This window comes from Zea mays, chromosome 1, assembly GCF_902167145.1.
Source record: "Zea mays cultivar B73 chromosome 1, Zm-B73-REFERENCE-NAM-5.0, whole genome shotgun sequence".
Taxonomy (NCBI): Eukaryota; Viridiplantae; Streptophyta; class Magnoliopsida; order Poales; family Poaceae; genus Zea; species Zea mays.
The window spans coordinates 235,650,576-235,673,655 of NC_050096.1; the positions used below are offsets into that span (position 1 = coordinate 235,650,576).

At 46.1% G+C, this 23,080-nt stretch overlaps 1 protein-coding gene across 1 annotated transcript; it reads right to left on the reverse strand.

Moving 5' to 3' along the window:
- Positions 1-18,293: 18,293 nt before the first annotated feature.
- Positions 18,294-21,524, reverse strand: LOC100526750 (uncharacterized). Its single transcript, NM_001199030.2, has 3 exons — positions 20,930-21,524; positions 20,127-20,781; positions 18,294-18,680 (listed from the first exon to the last, which is right to left on the reverse strand). The coding sequence occupies exons 1-3, from the start codon at positions 21,522-21,524 to the stop codon at positions 18,302-18,304; spliced, it is 1,629 nt and encodes a 542-aa protein (NP_001185959.1). The 3' UTR covers positions 18,294-18,301.
- Between the last annotated feature and the right edge of the window lie 1,556 nt (positions 21,525-23,080).

Below are 23,080 nucleotides of genomic sequence, written 5' to 3' on the forward strand. Positions count from 1 at the left end.
TTATAACCCTCAACCACCAAACAACCGTTGGGGTGGCTGTTGTTGATGGGCGCACCGGACAGTCCGGTGTGCCACCGGACACTGTTCGGTGCGTTAGCCACGTCACCCAACCGTTAGGGTTCTAGAGCTTTTGGCCGTTGGAGGCTTTGTCCTCTAGTGGCACCGAACAGTCCGGTGCCGCACCGGACAGGTACTGTTCACTGTCTGGTGCGCCTCTGACGGGCGGCTCTGACTCTGCGCGCATTGTTTTTCACTGTTCATCTGATTCTTCAGCTTTTGCAGTCGACCGTTGCGCGAAGGAGCCGTTGCTCCGCTGGTGCACCAGACAGTCCGGTGAATTATAGCGGAGCGCGCCTGGATAAACCCGAGAGTGGCGAGTTCGTTTCTGTACGGCCCTGGTGCACCGGACACTGTCTGATGGCACACCGGACAATCCGGTGCGCCAGACCAGGACACACTCGGTTTCTTTGCTCCTTTGTATTTGAACCCTATCTTGTATATTTATTGGTTTGTTTTAAACCTGTATGCACCTGTAGAACATATATTCTAAAGCAAACTAGTTAGTCCATTATTTATGTTGGGCATTCAACTATCAAAATTATTTGTGGAAAAAAGTTAACTCTATTTCTCTTTCAGTTATGCTTAACAAATTTGTCTTGACGTTTAGTCTTCGTCGATGTAATTAATTTTATAATTAGACTAGTTTTAATACTGACATTTAACATTCAAACATTCGTATGATATAGGCTAAAATTGGTACAAGCACAACAATCAAAGAGATCTTCCACGGTACGGCCTCGATCTCAAGAGCATCTCCGTGGTCTGCTGTCGCTGCTGCTGCCGCTTTCGAGCCTTTCCTGTTTACTCTCGTACACGTACTCTCCCCTAGTCTGGTCCCCCTGGCTCTACTGGCCTTGCCGCTGGGGAGGAGAGTTGGGGGACCCCGCTTCGGGGCTGTTTGGTTCAGCTTTTTTCTGACCAGCTTTTCTGAGAATCTGGCTGTGGGGAGAATCTGGCTGTGGGAAGAATCTGAGTATCATTACGATTATGTGTGGAGGAAGATAAAGTTGTTCATAGAGCTCAGGATCTAGAAAGTGACGGATTCCTACTATTACAACGACTCAATCGATTATGTGTTTATGTTGATTTTAGATGATTTTTGCCCTAACGAATTTTATAGAAGCTAGCTGAAAAGCTGAGCGTTTGGCAGTCCGTAGCAGCTTTTGGTGGCCAGAAGCTGGCAGAAGCCGAAACAAACAGGCACTTCATCCTGTCGCCTGCTAGCTGCCTTCCTGCTCCTGTCTGTCCATTGTCATCCGGACTTCCGGAGAACAGCAGCCGCGGCGCAGTGCAGTGCTGTCATTGCATCAACAGTGTCATTTGCATTGCCATGGACTTTTGTGGCGCCAGCATCAAATCGCAAAGCCACGCCAGGGCCAGGCCTTTTTCCAACCTGTGCCCTGCCACCCTGCGCTGCGGCCCTTGCTTTAGGCACGCAGATCTGGCATCCCTTTCGAAATCCACGCAGATCTGGCAACTAGCCTGGCACGGGAAAAAAAAGATACCAGTAATAGGCAGAATTTGTTTACTCGCACTGCACTTTTTATAGATTTAGCTACTAAAGAAATAAATAGAGTGATTAAAAATATTGTGCTAAAGTTTATCGCTAAAGGATACCAGTAATTTAGGCAGAATTTGTTTACTCTTTAAGTAGCTAAACTAAAAACTCATCTCTAACATATCTCTAAATAAACTTTCTAAATTTAGCTACTTCTTATCTAACCTTATTTTCTTCCTACATTTAGCAATCATTTACCAACTCCTTGCACAAAAACCTGAGACTGTAATTTGACTTTTTCTACTTTGTAGTAAAGATATATTAACAGAGCTCATGTGTCGAACACCGAGTCAGCTAGAGATTAAATAATTGTTAATGCAATATCCGTATGTGCATATATCGAAAATAAACGAATAAAAAATTGTGGCAGTAAATCAAAAAGCCAACACAACTCACCAAATTGAATATGTCATCCGCTGATAGTCCCACTTAAACTAGTGACATGTTAAATTTAACATATTTAGAAAGTAATATATAGAGAACTGTTGAAAGAGATGATTTTTTTATTTTCTATATTATTTGAGTACTTGCTAAATCTAGGATTTAGGTAATATAATTATACATAACTATTTTAGTTGCTCTTAGCTTCACCAAAATACTAAATTGTGATAAAAGTGGTCTCTCAATCCCATTTCTCTCTCCCCCACCAAAAATCTCCTCTCTCTCCCACACCCACTGGGCGACGCTCATGCTTCGAGTCTGTTCCTTTCTCTGCTACTCCCTCCGTCCGGTTGAATTAGGCGCTCTAGCCTAAACAGTATGTCCAATGAATTTGTCACTTTACCTCCGTCACGCCGTTCGCACTACCGCCGCTGCATCGTTCCCCATGCGCCACATATTCTCGTTCACACCCTGATTGCGCACCATAAAGGAAGCCAAATCCCATTTCGATCTGCATCAGCAGCAAAGGAGCGATTCCAGCGATTCCAGCGACGGCCGCGCAGGAGCGCAGCAGGTGGTGGATGCCCGCGGCGGCGGCGGGTGTGAAGGAGAGGTCGTCGCTGCCGCACTCGCTGACGCGTCCGACTCCATCCCCTCCGTCAGCCTCGTGTCGCGCGACTCTGTTCGGAGCTGGAGCTCGTCTACATCCACAACGAGAGGAGTCATCGTCTAGCAGCAACGTCCGTCTAGGAAGCCAAATCCCATTTTCAAATCGGCATCAGCAGAACCTCCGTCCAGGAAGCCAAATCCCCATTCGTGGTCATGGAGGAGTCGTCGAAGGATAGGAGCTCGTCTAGCAAGGAGTCTGACCCGACCTGGGCATATCGATCTCCAGCAGCGATTGCTGCACGAGCTGGCAGATCCATTCATCATCGTCGTGATAGCAGCGTGGTTCGGCATCGTCCATACATCCGCAAGAATTTCTCCAAGCCACGAAGAGGTGCTCTGTTGAGAGATCTCGATGAGGAGGACGAGGTCGACTCTAGGAAGCTACAGATGGAGAGGAAGCTGCAACAAGAGGATGGGGATGCAGTGCAGCAGCCACCTACTACTAAAGATGATGAGTTGCAGTCGGTCACAAAGGACAACGAATTGGAGGTTGGCGACGGAGTGAAGAAGTCGCCTGCAACTAAAGAACCGAGGAGGCTACCGTGGACAAAGTAAAAAATCAAGCTGGTAATCAGATTCTGTGTTAAGATTATGCATAACCTTTTGGTTAAATTATCTATGTTACTCAATCAAGTTGTATCATGCTTCTGGTTGAAGTAATGAATAAACTATGCAACCTGCTGGTTGCCTAGGACTTCTATAGCTGCCTCGTAGAGTTCGCGTGGACACTCTAGGTATCTTGGTAAAATGTTCAAGGCCTCCAATCTGTCTTTGTTCATATGTGGCAGATTGTAGCGATTTCCACCATTTAACTTCATCACTTCAATCAAGCATGATTGGAGTGTTAAGAACACCCTCCTTTGAGTGCCAGGTTTGTAGTCCTCATATTCTTTCTCAATGATTTGTATCAGGTCATCAACATTTCTAGGTGCTCTTCTACAGGTTAAGGACTGCAAAGAAGAAAAAAACCCCAAGTCCAAAACATTCATATCTGGTGAGTTAGAGGGTTGATACACGGTCTTGATGTCAAGACCAGTTTGGGCTACCGCAACTTGGAAATCCACATCATTAGGTGGCACATGACTCGTAGCGTTATCCTGTTGTATCCAAATCGTTCGATGACGATCATTCATAGGCCACCTTCTAACAATAGCTGGGAGTAACTTCGTGATGAAGTAGGACCTCATTATATCACGACCAACGTTGATGGATTTGGTAACAAGGGTACCTTTAGGTCTATTCCTGCTATTCCTTTGGGCAGGCTCCTGAAAAATGGAAACAATCAGTATAAATACCTATTTTTCCAAAGGTATGTTTACACTAGAAATAATCAGTATATATACCTTTCTAACAAAAGGCCATATTCCTATTTTTCCATCAAAGATGCAGGTACCGTCGTTATCAAATCGTGGTAGTGCCACTACTACCAGGAACATAGTTTTATCAATAGAATTTTTGTTTTGCACTGTTCGATAGGGGTCCTCTTCATCTGGCAATACGTAGAAGTTCCTTGATTTTTTTGTCATGTTGAACCATTTCTCGTCTACGTGGATTATATTGTCCATACACTTGAATCTAGGCTCGTTTGGCAAACTATTTTCGTCAAGCAGTGATACACACCATCGTAGCCGATCTGTTTTGTTATCTTGTCTTAGTAGTGGTTTTAAAGTGTTCGAGTGCCTACGCACTTTACCTTCCTTAAACAACTTATGAAATGTGCTTTTCTTTATTCCAAGTTGTTGTGCTGCACTACGAATTGTGCTTCTTTCATTCAAAGGGATGGTAGCAAGTGCTGATAGGTCAGCTTGTATTCTTTTCTTTCCATTATTTGTAATCATCTTTGAACCAACATCAACTTGAATGTTTGCAGCTTTACATACCTCGACTCTTTCCCATATGCGCTGCACAGTTCGAATGCTACAATCAAACTTGTGTGCAACATCCCGACTTGAGTATTTTTTATTTTTACCTGTATTTCTATCAGTAAGTAGTTCTTTATATATTTCATCTCTAACTCGATCACTGAGATTTGGTCCTCTACTTCTTGTACCTGCTGTTTGATGTGTGGTGGCACTATTGTCGTGATCGAAGTCAACATTACCTGCATTTTTTAAAAGTCAAACTATGGCTATATTTTTTACAGATGCATGTTTATTAGGTTCAAACATATCCAACCTTGAGGTACTTCATTGAGATCTGGAATCATTTGAAATGTGTCCTGACCATGAATAAGAGCAGGTATTTCACCACCATAGTCTTCGTTGAATCCATCATATCCCCAATATATATTTGGATCGAATTGGCCATGTATTTCATCTAAACCAATTTCTACGACAAAAAGAAAGGACAAACACGTTCTTACTGGAAAGGGCGGAGTAGTTCAGAACTGGACAAAACGAAAGGATTTGTTTTGCATACTTGTGTTCAAGCCATCTGGTTGTTGAGGACTGGCAACTTCCTGTTCTACTATCCCAAATTGATGTACACCAACATTAAGATCAGGTATTGCATCTTGCGCTAAACAAAAAAAAACCATGCAAGTAGTTCAAGATTTTGGTACAGTAAAAGTATGCAATATTAGCATAAATGAAAGTGGATACAGACTTACCATGTCCTTGTACAGATAATCCAATATTCTCTTGTTGCATGATGTTATCATGATCATTATCACTAGCAGAGACGTGTCCTAGCAGATTTAGATCAAGACATAATTTCTGAGACATGATCGATTTTTGTTGTATGACTTGTGGTCTTATTTTGAGAGGTGAGAGTGTTTTCTTTATATAGCGTGGAGTGGACAGTGCACCAAACAAAAACGAAACGTCAAGGTGCAGACTGGCGCCAAATTAAAATCACGAAACCTGGAATGTGACCGGTAAAATATTTGTGCAGGTGCATGGCGGGAAGAGACAGGATTACATTTTGGCGCCACTTCGAGTGAAACAGGCAAGCATCCCACCTTCAGTGCCGCTTTGGTCAAAGAGCCAAGGATTAATGAGCTTTTAATAGTTGTCCTGTAATTAACGCTTAATGCAGATAAAGCAGGGTTACATGCGTCATTTCTTCTCTTATGTAACCTGTCTCAAAATAACCCGAACGCCTAATTCAACCGGACGGAGGGAGTAACCAATATCATCGTTCAGCATGTTGATAGTCGCCTAGAGGGGGGGTGAATAGGGCGAAACTGAAATTTACAAAAATAATCACAACTACAAGCCGGGTTAGCGTTAGAAATATAAACGAGTCCGCGAGAGAGGGCGCAAAACAAATCGCAAGCAAATAAGGAGAGTGACACGCGGATTTGTTTTACCGAGGTTCGGTTCTCGCAAACCTACTCCCCGTTGAGGAGGCCACAAAGGCCGGGTCTCTTTCAACCCTTCCCTCTCTCAAACGGTCCCTCGGACCGAGTGAGCTTTCCTTCTTCTCAATCAACCGGGAACAAAACTTCCCCGCAAGGGCCACCACACAATCGGTGCCTCTTGCCTTGGTTACAATTGAGTGTTGATCACGAGAGCAAAAGAGAAAGAAAGAGTGCGATCCAAGCGCAAGAGCTCAAAAGAACACGACAAATCTCTCTCGCTAGTCACTAAAGGCTTGAGTGGAATTGGAGAGGATTTGATCTCTTTGTATGTGTCTAGAATTGAATGCCTAGCTCTTGTAAGTGGTTAGAAGTTGGAAAACTTGGATGCAATGAATGGTGGGGTGGTTGGGGTATTTATAGCCCCAACCACCAAATGTGGCCGTTGCTGGGAGCTCTCTGTTCGATGGCGCACCGGACAGTCCGGTGCACACCGGACAGTCCGGTGCCCCCTGCCACGTCATCGTTGCCGTTGGATTCTGACCGTTGGAGCTCTGACATGTGGCCCTGCCTGGATGTCCGGTGTACACCGGACATGAACTGTTCATTGTCCGGTGCATCGGTATGGGCGCGCCTGCCGACTGCGCGCGCAGAGCGCGCATTAAATGCGCTTGCAGGTGACCGTTGGCGCGGAAGTAGCCGTTGCTCCGTGGTTCACCGGACAGTCCGGTGCACACCGGACAGTCCGGTGAATTTTAGCGGAGCGGCTGCCGCGCGAACCCGAGGCTAGCGAGTTCCGGAGGCCGCGGTTCGTTGGCGCACCGGACATGTCCGGTGCACACCGGACAGTCCGGTGAATTATAGCGCGCCGGCCTCCGCGAATTCCCGAGGGCGAAGGGTTGGAGTCGAAGTCCTCTGGCGAAGGGTAGAAAACGAAGTCTACGGGCGCACCGGACACTGTCCGGTGCACACCGGACAGTCCGGTGCCTCCAGCCAGAGGTGCCCTCGGTTGCCTTATTGCTCCTTTGTTGAATCCAATACTTGGTCTTTTTATTGGCTAGATGTGAACCTTTTGCACCTGTATAACTTATACACTAGAGCAAACTAGTCAGTCCAATATTTGTGTTGGGCAATTCAACCACCAAAATTATTTAGGAACTAGGTGTAAGCCTAATTCCCTTTCAATCTCCCCCTTTTTGGTGATTGATGCCAACACAAACCAAAGCAAATATAGAAGTGCATAATTGAACTAGTTTACATAATGTAAGTGCAAAGGTTACTTGGAATTGAGCCAATATAACTACTTACAAGATATGCATGGAATGTTTCTTTCTTATTTAATATTTTGGACCACGTTTGCACCACATGTTTTGTTTTTGCAAATTCTTTTTGTAAATCCATTTCATAGATCTTTTGCAAATAGTCAAAGGTAAATAAATAAGAGTTTGCAAAAGCATTTTCAAGATTTGAAATTTCCTCCCCCTGTTTCAAATGCTTTTCCTTTGACTAAACAAAACTCCCCCTAAAAGAGATCCACCTCTTAGTGTTCAAGAGGGTTTTGATATACCATTTTTGAAATACTACTTTCTCCCCCTTTTGAACACAATAGGATACCAAATGATAAAGACTTTTGGAAAGCACTAAGTTTTTGAATTTGGTGGTGGTGGTGCGGTCCTTTTGCTTTGGGCTCATTTCTCCCCCTTTTTGGCATGAATCGCCAAAAACGGAATCAGTAGAGCCCTTGAAGTAAGTTCCACCCCTTTGGTCATAAGTAAATGAGTTAAGATTATACCAAAGACGAGGTCCGGTCCTTTTGCTTTTGAGCTTTTACTCTCTCCCCCAAGAATAGAGTCCGTTTTTTTTTTATGCTCATTTCTCCCAAGGAATAGAGAGTTGCTCGGAGTGATGGCGAAGCATGAGTTACGGAGTGGAAGCCTTTGTCTTCGCCGAAGACTCTAATTCCCTTTCAATATACCTATGACTTGGTTTGAAATGGACTTGAAAACATATTAGTCATAGCATATAGAAGAGATATGATCAAAGGTATTCAAAAGAGCTATGTGTGCAAGCTTAGCAAAAGAAATTTCTAGAATCAAGAATATTGAGCTCATGCCTAAGTCTGGTAAAAGATTGTTCATCAAGTGGCTTGGTAAAGATATCGGCTAATTGATCTTTAGTATTAATGTAAGAAATCTCGATATCCCCCTTTTGTTGGTGATCCCTAAGAAAATGATACCGAATGGCTATGTGCTTAGTGCGGCTATGCTCGACGGGATTGTCGGCCATTTTGATTGCACTCTCATTATCACATAGCAAAGGGACTTTGGTTAATTTGTAACCGTAGTCCCGCAGGGTTTGCCTCATCCAAAGCAATTGCGCGCAACAGTGACCTGCGGCAATATACTCAGCTTCGGCGGTGGAAAGAGCGACCGAATTTTGTTTCTTTGAAGCCCATGACACCAAGGATCTTCCCAAGAACTGGCAAGTCCCCGATGTGCTCTTCCTATTGATCTTACACCCCGCCCAATCGGCATCAGAATAACCAATCAAATCAAAAGTGGATCCCCGAGGGTACCAAAGCCCAAACTTAGGAGTATAAGCCAAATATCTCAAGATTCGTTTTACGGCCGTAAGGTGTGATTCCTTAGGGTCGGATTGGAATCTTGCACACATGCAAACGGAAAGCATAATGTCCGGTCGAGATGCACATAAATAAAGCAATGAACCAATCATCGACCGGTATACCTTTTGATCCACGGACTTACCTCCCGTGTCGAGATCGAGATGCCCATTTGTTCCCATGGGTGTCTTGATGGGCTTGGCATCCTTCATCCCAAACTTAGCAAGAATGTCTTGAGTGTACTTCGTTTGGCTAATGAAGGTGCCCTCTTGGAGTTGCTTGACTTGGAATCCTAGAAAATATTTCAACTCCCCCATCATCGACATCTCGAATTTCTGTGTCATGATCCTACTAAACTCTTCACATGTAGACTCGTTAGTAGACCCAAATATAATATCATCAACATAAATTTGGCATACAAACAAGTCATTTTCAAGAGTTTTAGTAAAGAGTGTAGGATCGGCCTTGCCAACTTTGAAGCCATTAGCAATAAGGAAATCTCTTAGGCATTCATACCATGCTCTTGGGGCTTGCTTGAGCCCATAAAGCGCCTTAGAGAGCCTATAGACATGGTTAGGGTACTCACTGTCTTCAAAGCCGGGAGGTTGCTCAACATAGACCTCTTCCTTGATTGGTCCGTTGAAGAAGGCACTTTTCACGTCCATTTGATAGAGCTTAAAGCCATGGTAAGTAGCATAGGCCAATAATATGCGAATTGACTCAAGCCTAGCTACGGGTGCATAGGTTTCACCAAAATCCAAACCTTCGACTTGTGAATACCCTTTGGCCACGAGTCGAGCTTTGTTCCTTGTCACCACACCATGCTCATCTTGCTTGTTGCGGAAGACCCATTTGGTTCCTACAACATTTTGGTTAGGACGTGGAACTAAATGCCATACCTCGTTCCTCGTGAAATTGTTGAGCTCCTCTTGCATTGCCACCACCCAATCCGAATCTTGGAGAGCTTCCTCTACCCTGTGTGGCTCAATAGAGGAAACAAAAGAGTAATGTTCACAAAAGTGAGCAACCCGAGATCGAGTAGTTACCCCCTTATGAATGTCGCCGAGGATGGTGTCGACAGGGTGATCTCGTTGGATTGCTTGGTGGACTCTTGGGTGTGGCGGTCTTGGTTCTTCCTCATCCTCCTTCTCTTGATCATTTGTATCTCCCCCTTGGTCATTGCTATCATCTTGAGGTGGCTCGTCTTCTTGATTTTGCTCTTCATCATTTTGAGCCTCATTCTCATTTTGAGTTGGTGGAGATGCTTGCATGGAGGAGGATGGTTGATCTTGTGTACTTGGAGGCTCTTCGGATTCCTTAGGACACACATCCCCGATGGACATGTTCCTTAGCGCGATGCATGGAGCCTGTTCTTCACCTATCTCATCAAGATCAACTTGCTCTACTTGAGAGCCGTTAGTTTCATCAAACACAACGTCACAAGAGACTTCAACTAGTCCAGTGGACTTGTTAAAGACCCTATATGCCCTTGTGTTTGAGTCATAACCAAGTAAAAAGCCTTCTACAGTTTTAGGAGCAAATTTGGATTTTCTACCTCTTTTAATAAGAATGAAGCATTTGCTACCAAAAACTCTAAAATATGAAATGTTGGGCTTTTTACTGGTTAGGAGTTCATATGATGTCTTCTTGAGGATTCGGTGAAGATATAACCGGTTGATGGCGTAGCAGGCGGTGTTGACCGCTTCGGCCCAAAACCGGTCCGGTGTCTTGTACTCATCAAGCATGGTTCTTGCCATGTCCAATAGAGTTCGATTCTTCCTCTCTACTACACCATTTTGTTGGGGCGTGTAGGGAGAGGAGAACTCATGCTTGATGCCCTCCTCCTCAAGGAAGCCTTCAATTTGAGAGTTCTTGAACTCCGTCCCGTTGTCGCTTCTTATTTTCTTGATCCTTAAGCCGAACTCATTTTGAGCTCGTCTCAAGAATCCCTTTAAGGTCTCTTGGGTTTGAGATTTTTCCTGTAAAAAGAATACCCAAGTGAAGCGAGAATAATCATCCACAATTACAAGGCAATACTTACTACCGCCGATGCTTATGTAAGCGATCGGGCCGAATAAGTCCATGTGTAGTAGCTCCAGCGGCCTGTCGGTAGTCATGACATTTTTGTGTGGATGATGGATGCCAACTTGCTTCCCAGCTTGGCATGCGCTACAAATCCTGTCTTTCTCAAAATGAATATTGGTTAGTCCCAAAATGTGTTCTCCCTTTAGAAGCTTGTGAAGATTCTTCATTCCAACATGGGCTAGTCGGCGGTGCCAAAGCCAACCCAAGTTAGTCTTAGCAACTAAGCAAGTGTCGAGTTCAGCTCTTTCAAAATCTACCAAGTATAGCTGACCCTCTAACACTCCCTTAAAAGCTATTGAATCGTCACTTCTTCTAGAGACAGTAACACCAGTATCAGTAAAAAGACAGTTGTAGCCCATTTTACATAATTGGGATACGGAAAGCAAATTGTAATCTAAAGAATCTACAAGAAAAACATTGGAAATAGTATGGTCAGGTGATATAGCAATTTTACCCAAACCTTTGACCAAACCTTGATTTCCATCCCCGAATGTGATAGCTCGTTGGGGATCTTGGTTTTTCTCATATGAGGAGAACATCTTTTTCTCCCCTGTCATATGGTTTGTGCACCCACTGTCGAGTATCCAACTTGAGCCCCCGGATGCATAAACCTACAAAACAAGTTTAGTTCTTTGTTTTAGGTACCCAAACGGTTTTGGGTCCTTTGGCATTAGAAATGAGAACTTTGGGTACCCAAACACAAGTCTTGGAACCCTTGTGCTTGCCCCCAACAAATTTGGCAACTACCTTGCCGGATTTGCTAGTAAGCACATAAGATGCATCAAAAGTTTTAAATGAAATGGCATGATCATTTGATGCATTAGGAGTTTTCTTTCTAGGCAACTTGGCACGGGTTGGTTGCCTAGAGCTAGATGTCTCACCCTTATACATAAAAGCATGGTTAGGGCCAGAGTGAGACTTCCTAGAGTGAATTCTCCTAATTTTGCTCTCGGGATAACCGGCAGGGTACAAAATGTAACCCTCGTTATCCTGGGGCATGGGAGCCTTGCCCTTAACAAAGTTAGACAAATTTTTAGGTGGGGCATTAAGTTTGACATTGTCTTCCCTTTGGAAGCCAATGCCATCCTTGATGCCAGGACGTCTCCCATTATAGAGCATGCTTCTAGCCAATTTAAATTTTTCATTTTCTAAGTCATGCTCTCTAATCTTAGCATTTAGTTGAGCTATGTGATCATTTTGTTTTTTAATTAAGGCTAGGTGATCATGGATAGCATCAACATTAATATCTCTACATCTAGTACAAATGGAAATATGCTCAACATTAGATGTAGAGGGTTTGCAAGATTTTAGTTCAACAACCTTAGCATGCAACATATCATTTTTAGTTCTAAGGTCGGAAATAGTAGCATTGCAAACATCAAAATCCTTAGCCTTAGCAATTAGTTTCTCATTCTCATTTCTAAGGCTAGCAATGGAAACATTTAACTCATCAATCCTAGCAAGTAAATCAACATTATCATTTCTAGGATCAATGCAAACATGAGAATCTACCTTAGCAATTAATTTAGCATTTTCACTTCTAAGGTTGGCAATAGTGTCATGGCACATGCTTAGCTCACTAGATAATTTGTTACATTTTTCTACTTCTAGAGCATAAGCATTTTTAACCTTAACATGTTTCTTATTCTCCTTGATTAGGAAGTCCTCTTGGGAGTCCAAGAGATCATCCTTTTCATGGATGGCACTAATTAGTTCATTTAATTTTTCCTTTTGTTCCATGTTAAGGTTAGCAAAAAGAATGCGCAAGTTATCCTCCTCATTTTTATCATCATCCTCATCACTAGATGTTTCATATTTAGTGGAGGACCTTGATTTTACCTTCTTTTTGCCGTCCTTGGCCATGAGACACTTGTGGCCGACGTTGGGAAAGAGAAGGCCCTTGGTGACGGCGATGTTGGCGGCGTCCTCGTCGTCGGAGGAGTCGCTTGAGCTTTCGTCGGAGTCCCACTCCCGACAAACATGGGCATCGCCGCCCTTCTTCTTGTAATACTTCTTCTTCTCCTTTCTTCTTCCCTTCTTGTCGTCGCCCCTGTCACTGTCACTAGACATAGGACATTTTGCAATAAAGTGACCGGGCTTACCACACTTGTAGCAAACCTTCTTGGAACGGGGTTTGTAGTCCTTCCCCTTCCGTTGCTTGAGAATTTGCCGAAAGCTTTTGATGATTAGGGCCATCTCCTCGTTGTCGAGCTTGGAGGCGTCAATTGGTTGTCTACTTGGTGTAGACTCCTCCTTCTTTTCCTCCGTTGCCTTGAAGGCCACCGGTTGCACCTCGGAGGTGGAAGGCTCGTCAAGCTCGTTGATCTTCTTGGAGCCCTTAATCATGCATTCAAAACTCACAAAATTCCCGATAACTTCCTCGGGGGTCATTAGTGGATATCTAGGATTCCCACGAATTAATTGTACTTGAGTGGGGTTAAGGAAAATAAGAGCTCTTAGAATAACCTTAACCACTTCGTGGTCATCCCATTTTGTGCTCCCGAGGTTGCGCACTTGGTTCACCAAGGTCTTGAGCCGGTTGTACATGTCTTGTGGCTCCTCCCCTTGGCGAAGACGGAAGCGACCGAGCTCCCCCTCGATCGTTTCCCGCTTGGTGATCTTGGTGAGTTCATCACCCTCGTGCGCCGTCTTGAGTAGGTCCCAAATCTCCTTGGCGTTCTTCAATCCTTGTACTTTGTTGTATTCCTCCTTGCTTAGGGAGGCAAGGAGGATGGTTGCGGCTTGGGAGTTGAAGTGCTCGATTTGGGCCACTTCGTCCGTGTCATAGTCCTCATCCCCTATAGATGGTACCTGTACACCATACTCAACAACATCCCATATACTCTTGTGGAGAGAGGTTAGATGAAATCGCATTAAATTACTCCACATAGCATAATCTTCACCATTAAAAGTTGGTGGTTTACCTAATGGGACGGAAAGTAGAGGTGTATGTTTAGGAACACGAGGATAGCGTAGGGGAATCTTACTATACTTCTTACGCTCTTGGCGTTTAGAAGTGACGGACGCCGCGTCGGAGCCGGAGGTAGATGTCGATGAAGTGTCGGTCTCGTAGTAGACCACCTTCCTCATCCTCTTGTGCTTGTCCCCACTCCGATGCGGCTTGTGAGAAGAAGATTTTTCCTTCTTCTCCTTGTGGTGAGAAGAGGAAGATCTTTTCTCCTTCCGTTTGGAGGAGTTCTTCTTCTTCTCCCTTTTCTTGGTGCGGGACTCTTCCGATGAGGTGCTCCCTTGGCTTGTAGTGGGCTTGTCGCCGGTCTCCATCTCCTTCTTGGCGTGATCTCCCGACATCACTTCGAGCGGTTAGGCTCTAATGAAGCACCGGGCTCTGATACCAATTGATAGTCGCCTAGAGGGGGGGTGAATAGGGCGAAACTGAAATTTACAAAAATAATCACAACTACAAGCCGGGTTAGCGTTAGAAATATAAACGAGTCCGCGAGAGAGGGCGCAAAACAAATCGCAAGCAAATAAGGAGAGTGACACGCGGATTTGTTTTACCGAGGTTCGGTTCTCGCAAACCTACTCCCCGTTGAGGAGGCCACAAAGGCCGGGTCTCTTTCAACCCTTCCCTCTCTCAAACGGTCCCTCGGACCGAGTGAGCTTTCCTTCTTCTCAATCAACCGGGAACAAAACTTCCCCGCAAGGGCCACCACACAATCGGTGCCTCTTGCCTTGGTTACAATTGAGTGTTGATCACGAGAGCAAAAGAGAAAGAAAGAGTGCGATCCAAGCGCAAGAGCTCAAAAGAACACGGCAAATCTCTCTCGCTAGTCACTAAAGGCTTGAGTGGAATTGGAGAGGATTTGATCTCTTTGTATGTGTCTAGAATTGAATGCCTAGCTCTTGTAAGTGGTTAGAAGTTGGAAAACTTGGATGCAATGAATGGTGGGGTGGTTGGGGTATTTATAGCCCCAACCACCAAATGTGGCCGTTGCTGGGAGCTCTCTGTTCGATGGCGCACCGGACAGTCCGGTGCACACCGGACAGTCCGGTGCCCCCTGCCACGTCATCGTTGCCGTTGGATTCTGACCGTTGGAGCTCTGACATGTGGCCCTGCCTGGATGTCCGGTGTACACCGGACATGAACTGTTCATTGTCCGGTGCATCGGTATGGGCGCGCCTGCCGACTGCGCGCGCAGAGCGCGCATTAAATGCGCTTGCAGGTGACCGTTGGCGCGGAAGTAGCCGTTGCTCCGTGGTTCACCGGACAGTCCGGTGCACACCGGACAGTCCGGTGAATTTTAGCGGAGCGGCTGCCGCGCGAACCCGAGGCTAGCGAGTTCCGGAGGCCGCGGTTCGTTGGCGCACCGGACATGTCCGGTGCACACCGGACAGTCCGATGAATTATAGCGCGCCGGCCTCCGCGAATTCCCGAGGGCGAAGGGTTGGAGTCGAAGTCCTCTGGCGAAGGGTAGAAAACGAAGTCTACGGGCGCACCGGACACTGTCCGGTGCACACCGGACAGTCCGGTGCCTCCAGCCAGAGGTGCCCTCGGTTGCCTTATTGCTCCTTTGTTGAATCCAATACTTGGTCTTTTTATTGACTAGATGTGAACCTTTTGCACCTGTATAACTTATACACTAGAGCAAACTAGTCAGTCCAATATTTGTGTTGGGCAATTCAACCACCAAAATTATTTAGGAACTAGGTGTAAGCCTAATTCCCTTTCACATGTGCTCCTCGTTTAAAGACGTATTAGTTAGAGATAATGTGCTAAAGTTTAGCACTTATGCCAAACAGCCCTCAAATACTAAAGTTTAGCAATAAATTAGCATGTGTAAACTTAACCGGTGTTAAACTTTAAGCCCTTACTCTTGTAGCATGATGTTAAAGAAGTCAAAGAGGAGATAAGATTATCTCCATTCTCCACTCTCCATCCAAAACATTCTCTCAATCTTGGATTGTTTATGAGATTACAAAGCATGACGCTAAAGAAGTCAACAACTTCATTTTTTTCACCACCCACAGAAAAAAAACCCTGCCCTCTCGCGGTCGTGCTAAAAAGCTCTTCCCGGTCGATCACATTCTTCCCGCTTGCTCTGGCCGTCTGGAAGAGGCCCGTCCGCCCGTGGGTCTACGTCGGGTCGGCATCGTTATGGCAGTATGGCACCACTGGGAGCTAGAGGCCAGGGCCGGGCCCCAGGCACGTGCGGCAAGTGCGACCGCACGGGGCCCAAAATTCTAAGGGACCTAAAAAAATTCTTTTCTCAATAATATGTATCAATAAGCAGACTAACATTATACTATCTAAGTTGAACTCAGTTAGCAGCTAGACTGTTGCTCTTCAAATATATCTATTAATACGTATGTTTATTTATATACTCTATTATAATATAATTTCATAAAAACGGATAAATTTAATATAAATAGTTATAAGAGTTATCTAGTAAACCTTTTGTAATTCAGAATACATGAATTCTATTACAATATAATTTCGATTATATTTTTTTAATAAAATAGGGTCTCTTTTGAAATTTAGTACAGAGCCTCTAAATTTGCCGGCCCGCCCCTGCTAGAGGCGCCGGCGAGCGATGTAGAGCGCTAGGAGCAGAAAGAACATAGACAACACAACACGCGCAGAGAGGGTGCGCTTAGCAGTAGTGAGTACCGTGTGACCTTGAGGTCTGGTGTCCGCAGATGAGATGGGCGGCCACCAGTCACGTTGCCAGTGGAGTGTGGACCGAGATGGGGAGTTTAGGTTTTGTTTGGAACGCATGAATTTTAGAGAAATCGTACATGAATTTTACAGGAATCATTTCATTTTCTTAGAAAAAAAACTGTAAAGGCTGGTTTGGCAGCCCAAAATCCCACCAGTTTTCCGGCCTTTTCTATGGGGATAAAGCCCACCCGGATATTTTTCTTGGTTTTATCTATCTGTGTGTTTGGAAGTCCATCTTTCGACAAATATTTGTCAGGGGGAGCCCATTTTCCGGTTGGAAATTGCCCTGGTCTCAGGAGGCCAGGCGATTCTTCGTTCTCCGATGCCTTCCCCGCGACACCCCAGCTGCTAGCGACTCTAACCTTAACCTCTGGAGCTCCTCCCCAACGCCATCGCTCGTCCGGCCGTCGCCACCAGCTCCTCCGCCGTTGTCGTCGCTCGTCCCCACGAGCTCACCATCCCCACATCTCCCAACGACTCCATCCAGCAGACCAGTACGTAAAGGTAGCAGCCACGAGCTCGTCTGCCGTCGCCTTTTGCATTTTGCATTTTTGTTCTGGGGCTGCCTTTTGCAGATCTATTGTACGTTGTTTGTTGATTGTGTTTATATGCTTCTGCCTCTGCACTGCTATTGTATTGTAGTACGTAAGGTGATGTATCGAAGACTGTTGGCTAGATAGGTAGTAGTTTCTTGCCGGTTGCTTTTGCACAGTTCATCAGAGTTTGCAGATACAGTGTATTCGCTATTGGTGCGTTCTGTTAGTTATGCAGAACCTGAACGGCATCAGTGGCTCGGTTTTTGCTCACCAATGTGCTGGAATCGGTTCTGTTAATTTATATGTATTGAAGATTGTTTAGCTCGATGTATTATTTATAGCATCACATAGCTATGAATGAACCATTTTCTGATGATGGATAAAGTTCTCATCCAATATAGTAGTATAGAGTTGCTGTTGGCTATGTTTTGGGACTAAAACAGCTTTGGACTAAATCCTTGGTTGCCAAAGGGTGGCAGGAAATTATATCCTAGTGGAGAAAATCCTCCATAGAAATCGAGGTGCCATTTAAATCCTATTGGTGGATTTTTTCCATGGGTTTTTTTCCCTATTGCTGCCAAACCAGCCCTAAGGAAGAGAAAAAGTCCCGCGTTGCAAAGGAGTCCATAGAATTCATTGAAGTTTCCTAGAGGGAACTTCGGGCGCGTGTTTGTATGTACGGAGGTGCCACGTGTTGATCTGTCATGAATCCATTCACGACTTATCATCTTCACTTTCACTTCATAATTGTGTCAAACGGTCAATGCAAGGGCTTCCGGAGTTTCAGAAGGCAAAATGACGGGTACTCCAGAAAAAAAGGGCATGCATCATGCATGCTTGTACGACTTCACCGCATGCATTTTAGCTAACGGAACATTGGGGACGGATCAAATTCACTGTAAATCTAGCACCCATGGCCCCTCATCCATGGACTACATTCTGATCTCGAGCTAACCCAAAGGGCTCTGGCACGTTGTCACCACTTCTCCTAAAGAAGATGGCTCTGACAAAGTGGAAGGAATTTATCAGCCTAGAAACGGAATTACCGAGGACAATAGTGACACTAGCAATGGCCATATCGAACAAGGAATAGAGAGACCGAATAGAAGCGCTATGTCTATTCCCTTATAAACTTAAAGCCTGTGCTTCCTCCATCAACCTGTACAAAAGTTCCAAAATTCCCAGTGACATTCACCAATCACCAATCACCACCACCACCACCACCATCAGGTCCTCTCAAAGTGCCCCGGAGGCCAGAGCCTCACAGAATAACCCAACAACCGGCCCCACATGCCCTCAAAATGCAGAGGAAACTGAAGAGAGAAGAAGAAGAAGAAAGAAGATCGCATCCTAGCTAGTCAGCTGATAATTAATAATCTATACTGTTTCATGCCGTATATATATATATAAAATGCTAGCTCCCGTACGCAGCAGCGGCGGCAGCATCCTGGGCCGTCCGAGGGAATATGCCCTGGCCGGGCCCCAGGATGCGCAGCGGGTCGAACCGGGCCTTGCGGTCCGCGAAGCGCTCCCAGCGCCGGCCCAGGTGCTGCTGCCAGCGGGCCGGGGTCGGGTGGTGAGGCAGGTACTGCTTGGCGCCGAGGCGCGCCTCCGCGGCGTCGGCGATCCGGCGGTGGCTGCGGAGGAGCTCGTGCAGGCAGCGGTGGGAGCAGCCGTCACCGTCTTCTTCTGGACCAGGGTTCGCGGACCTGAGGATGCCGACCACGTACATCACCGGGTCGTCCGCGGTGGGCCCGGAGTCCGGGATCACGACCGACGTGTTGGTGTCCCACCTGTCGTCAATCAAATCAAATAAAAAAAAAAGAAAGGATGAAGACAGCAACAAACAGTTTTTTAGAGCTTGCTGACGAGACGCTGTGAATTTCAAATAAGCGGTAGCAGGAATTTGTGTATGGGTGGTGTAGCTGACATTCTGCAGTTCAGCGTATTCTGACTCTCTCTCTCGAGAGAGAGACTTTTGGTTTAGTGGTTTTTCCTGAGGCAAGTCAGAGGTCTCTGTTGGGCCTGTAGATTATATATACACTAGTCCAGTGCGGTGAACGTGGAACTTTGGGTGACGACTTCATCTTTTGTTAAAGCTCAATCAGTTCAGAGTTGACACTGGGATGCGATCTAGCACATACACATATTTAAACCCCTTTTGCATCCATGTAAACTTGTCTAAATTTATTCGGAGGGTATGAACACATAACAAGACGCTTGTAACTGAATAACTTGTGCTATCGATTACAAGTTTACGACGTTGTTTGCACTTGTTAAAAAAATCTTTTAAGCCTAGTTTGGCAACCTCATTTTTTTTCTAGGAATTTCCATTTTCTTAAGAGTAATTAGTTCAAATTTTTTTTTGAGAAAATTGTGTTCCTAAACTAGCCCTTAGGTGAAAAAAGAAGAAAAACGAAGACTAATTCCAAAGCAGATCAGCTAGCTACTACTATGTTTTATAATTTCCCTGTCGCCACTCTCAAGGTTGATGCTACTGACTGATTGAGCTCATCTACAGTTTTAGCTGATTCATACAATGCTGATGATGACGCAGATGTGATGCTATCCGAGGGACCACTAGTACAAACACACGATAGAACAACCCATATTCGCCTCTATACGACGGCGTGGGTCCCACGAGCGCCTTTGCTGGACATAGGGAAAAAACAAACCAACATGCTAATTAAGCAAAAGGGATCTATCATCCCTAATGCACGCACGATAAGTGATCACTTTTCTCGTCACTTCGTCGTCATCTAAGGTAATGTTTGATTGTGAAGCCGGTTAGAATGAAGTGACTCCGTTCGAGAGAGAGAACGTTCCATAGAGAAAACGGCTCCGTCCAAAATATTTTCTAAAGATAAATGGTTCAATATTTAAATATATATTTTAAAGTCCCTATCTCCTATATAAAATCAATCTAAAAACAACAAATTAAGAGCGGGGCGGCTTCATATCCCGCTATTACTCGGAAACCAAACAGTACCCATGTCGTTACCACTGTAGGCAGCGCAAGGAGGCAACTTGCTGTGGATAATGCAAAGAAATGCTTGCTTGCCCAACTTGGACTTCTTGGAAGCTAATATGAAGTGAGAGGACGGTCGGAAGAGGCCGGGATTAATAAAAGCAGATAAGCTTGCTTTGAGAAAAGCCGAAAGTAGGCGTATCTTCATGGATGTACTACTACATAGCTTTTGTGTCATCATAATTATTATTATTAGAAGAGTGGTACTTACTTGTCTCTGAGGAGTGGGTAGATGAGGATGAGGCCCTGAAAGCTATCCGGCGAGACGTTGTCCATGAGCAGATCCCTGAAGCCAGCGACCCCGGGCTTGGGCACGAACATGTTGAGCCACGGGTGGTGCACCTCCTCCCACATCCCGGCGCTCCGCAGGCTCACCTCCTCCATCCTGACCCGGTTCAGGAAGTCCAAGTAGGACACCTCCACGCTGTACAGCTGGGACGCCATGTGGCTCATCCGCCTCGAGATGGCCTCCACGGCCGCCTGAGACTGCTTCTGGTAACCGTGGTGGTGGTGCACCGCGAACTCGACGCAGTAGTAGATCCTAGGGCTGCTCCTGGTGCCGAAATCCGGGCTGAAGTCCACGCTCGCGGGGAAGGCGATGGAGGAGCTGTGGAGGGACCGCTCGTTCAGGACCATGAACCCTTCCACGTAGTCCACCGAATCCGGAATCGACACCAGCAGCTCCTGGTCCCTGGTGAAGGCGCCCAAGTCGTCGTAGAAGGCCCTCACCCACGTCACCTTCTCCGGAGCCTCCTGCAGCAGGATCCTGGCCCTGGTTATGATGCCGAACTGGCCTAGGCCTCCCAGGACGGCATTGAACAGGTCGGCCTCCTTGCTGGGTGAGCATTCCACAATCTCCCCTCGTCCTGTTTGTTATAGAGAGAGAGAGAGAGAGAGAGAGAGAGAGAGAGAGGTTGTTTGTTGGTCAAGAAAGAGAGGCAGAAAAAAAAATCTGATCTTTGTGTTTCATCTATGTACCATGCATGCACGCATGCATGCGTGCGTGTGTCTCACCTGTGACTACCTCCAGCTGGAGGACGTTGCTGATCTGTGGCCCGTGCTTGAACGTCTGCCCGCTGATGCCGGCATTGGACAGCGTCCCGCCGACAGTGAGGTAGAGGTAGTCGGTCCAGGACCTGGGAGCCAGCCCAAGCTTCAGGCTCCGCTCCAGGAGCTCGATCCACAGAACCCCGCCGCCCACGTCGGCGTAGGAGGCACGCCCTTCGCCTCCCCCGCGGACGTGGTGGAACTCCATCTCGCCGGGCAAGGAGCGCGTCTCCACCACAATGCCGTCCGGGGCCTGCGCCTGCCCGTGGATGGAGTGGCCTGCCCCCCTGGCCGCCACCGTGACCCTGCTCAGCGAGGGCGAGCCGGAGAGGAAGCTGAGCAGCATGGAGATGTCCCTCGGCGACTGGGGCCTCAGCACCGCGGCCGGGGCGCGGAAGAGTATCCTGCCGAAGTCGCTGGACGCGGCCGCGGTGCTGGTGGTGGGGAGCAGGTTCAGGGGGCCCAGGTCCATGGGGCTCTGTATGAATTTGTACGGAGAGCAGAGGGAGATGACGAGGATCAGCAGGCTGGCTCTTGCGCTGACGACCATGGCAACCTCCATGGAGATGGGCTGAGCAATCTCCTGCAGCTGCTAGCTTCTTGCGTCTGTTACCTTTGTCTCACGTACGTGTGGGATTGTGATGGCGGCGGGAGGAGATCAGGTGATCATACTGCGTTATTCTTGCCCTTTGTGCAAAGGCTGAGGGATGAAGGAAAATGAGGGGAAGGGGTTGAGGGCTCTTAAAGGAGCAGGAGGGTGATTTGATTTTGAGGGAGGTTTTAAAAAGGGGGTTCATGTCATGAGGAGGTAAAAGGAAGAAGCACTAAAAGACCAAAGGCCACAGACCCAAAAAAGGCCACCATGTGATGATCTTCAGCCCTCGCCCCCTGTGACAAAGAATGCCTGAGGGCAGGACAGGGGAGCTGTGGAGGGCTCTCCTCTCTCTCTCTTCTCTCTCTCTCTCTCTGAGAAGTGAGAAGGGGAAGCTCTGACTCTGAAGCAGGCGAGCAGCATACATAAAGAGGACAAGCCTGAAGCTCTCTGTCCCTGCCAAAGGAAAAGGGCAAACACAATACTGTACAGGCCACGCTGGTCCCTGCACTCTCCTTTCTGTTTCGGAAGAGGAACTGTCCTCAGATGGAGGTCCATGTGATCAGCTGCCTCACTCCTCTCCCTATCAAGCCTCAAGTATTGAGCTCAATGAACACACACACACACACAAAAAAACAGTTTAAATATATAGCAAATGAAAAATGAAGCAAAAAATATCGTTCTCAGATTCATATATGAACCCGGCCGGGGAGCGAGAGGAAAGCAGAACCAACCATTTTTTTCCCGGCTTCCCCGTCGTTGCTCTAATCCATCTGAACAGTCTTTTAATGAGAGCCTATTACACCTGACCATCCTGGGTCCTCCTCCTGTTGCACTTGACAACCCATTCCTAGCTGGGCACAACACGGCGCTCACTCTAGAATCTAGATATACCAAATCTTTTGCAGGATTACTGTTGTGTAATACTGTTCAGAGGGCCCAAGACTCGATCACCCACAATGATTGGCCACCACTTAGGCCAAGGAGAAGGAGCCATGGACTGATTGTGTGGCTGGAAACCATGAGCTCTCTTGCAGCTAACAGGGCAAGGGTGACTGAGGACCTACTTCATTTGTTTATTCGGGATGGAATTCAGAGACCAAGAGATCCAATCATCGTCTAAGCGAAAACAAAATCCCACCTTTTTCTTTTCTTTCTCAAGGGCACCCGACACAATTAACTAAGACCTACATCTCGATCGATGATAAATAGTATATTGGCATCTAGTGGTTTGGAAAACAAAAGAAGACACAAACTTTTGCTGGCCTTAGGATGGCATGGCAAAATTTTGGTGGCATCTAAGCACTGTTCATATCTAATATAATACTCTACCCATTTTTAAATTATAAGATGTTTTATCTTTTCTAGATATACTACTTTTTACTATATATTAAGGCATAGCGATTATCTAAATATAAAATTAAACATATGTATGTAGAATATATAGTCAAAACGTCTTATAATTTAGAATTGGGGAAGTACCATTTTATACGCTCCCACAGGTTGCATCAATAATAGTATAGCTA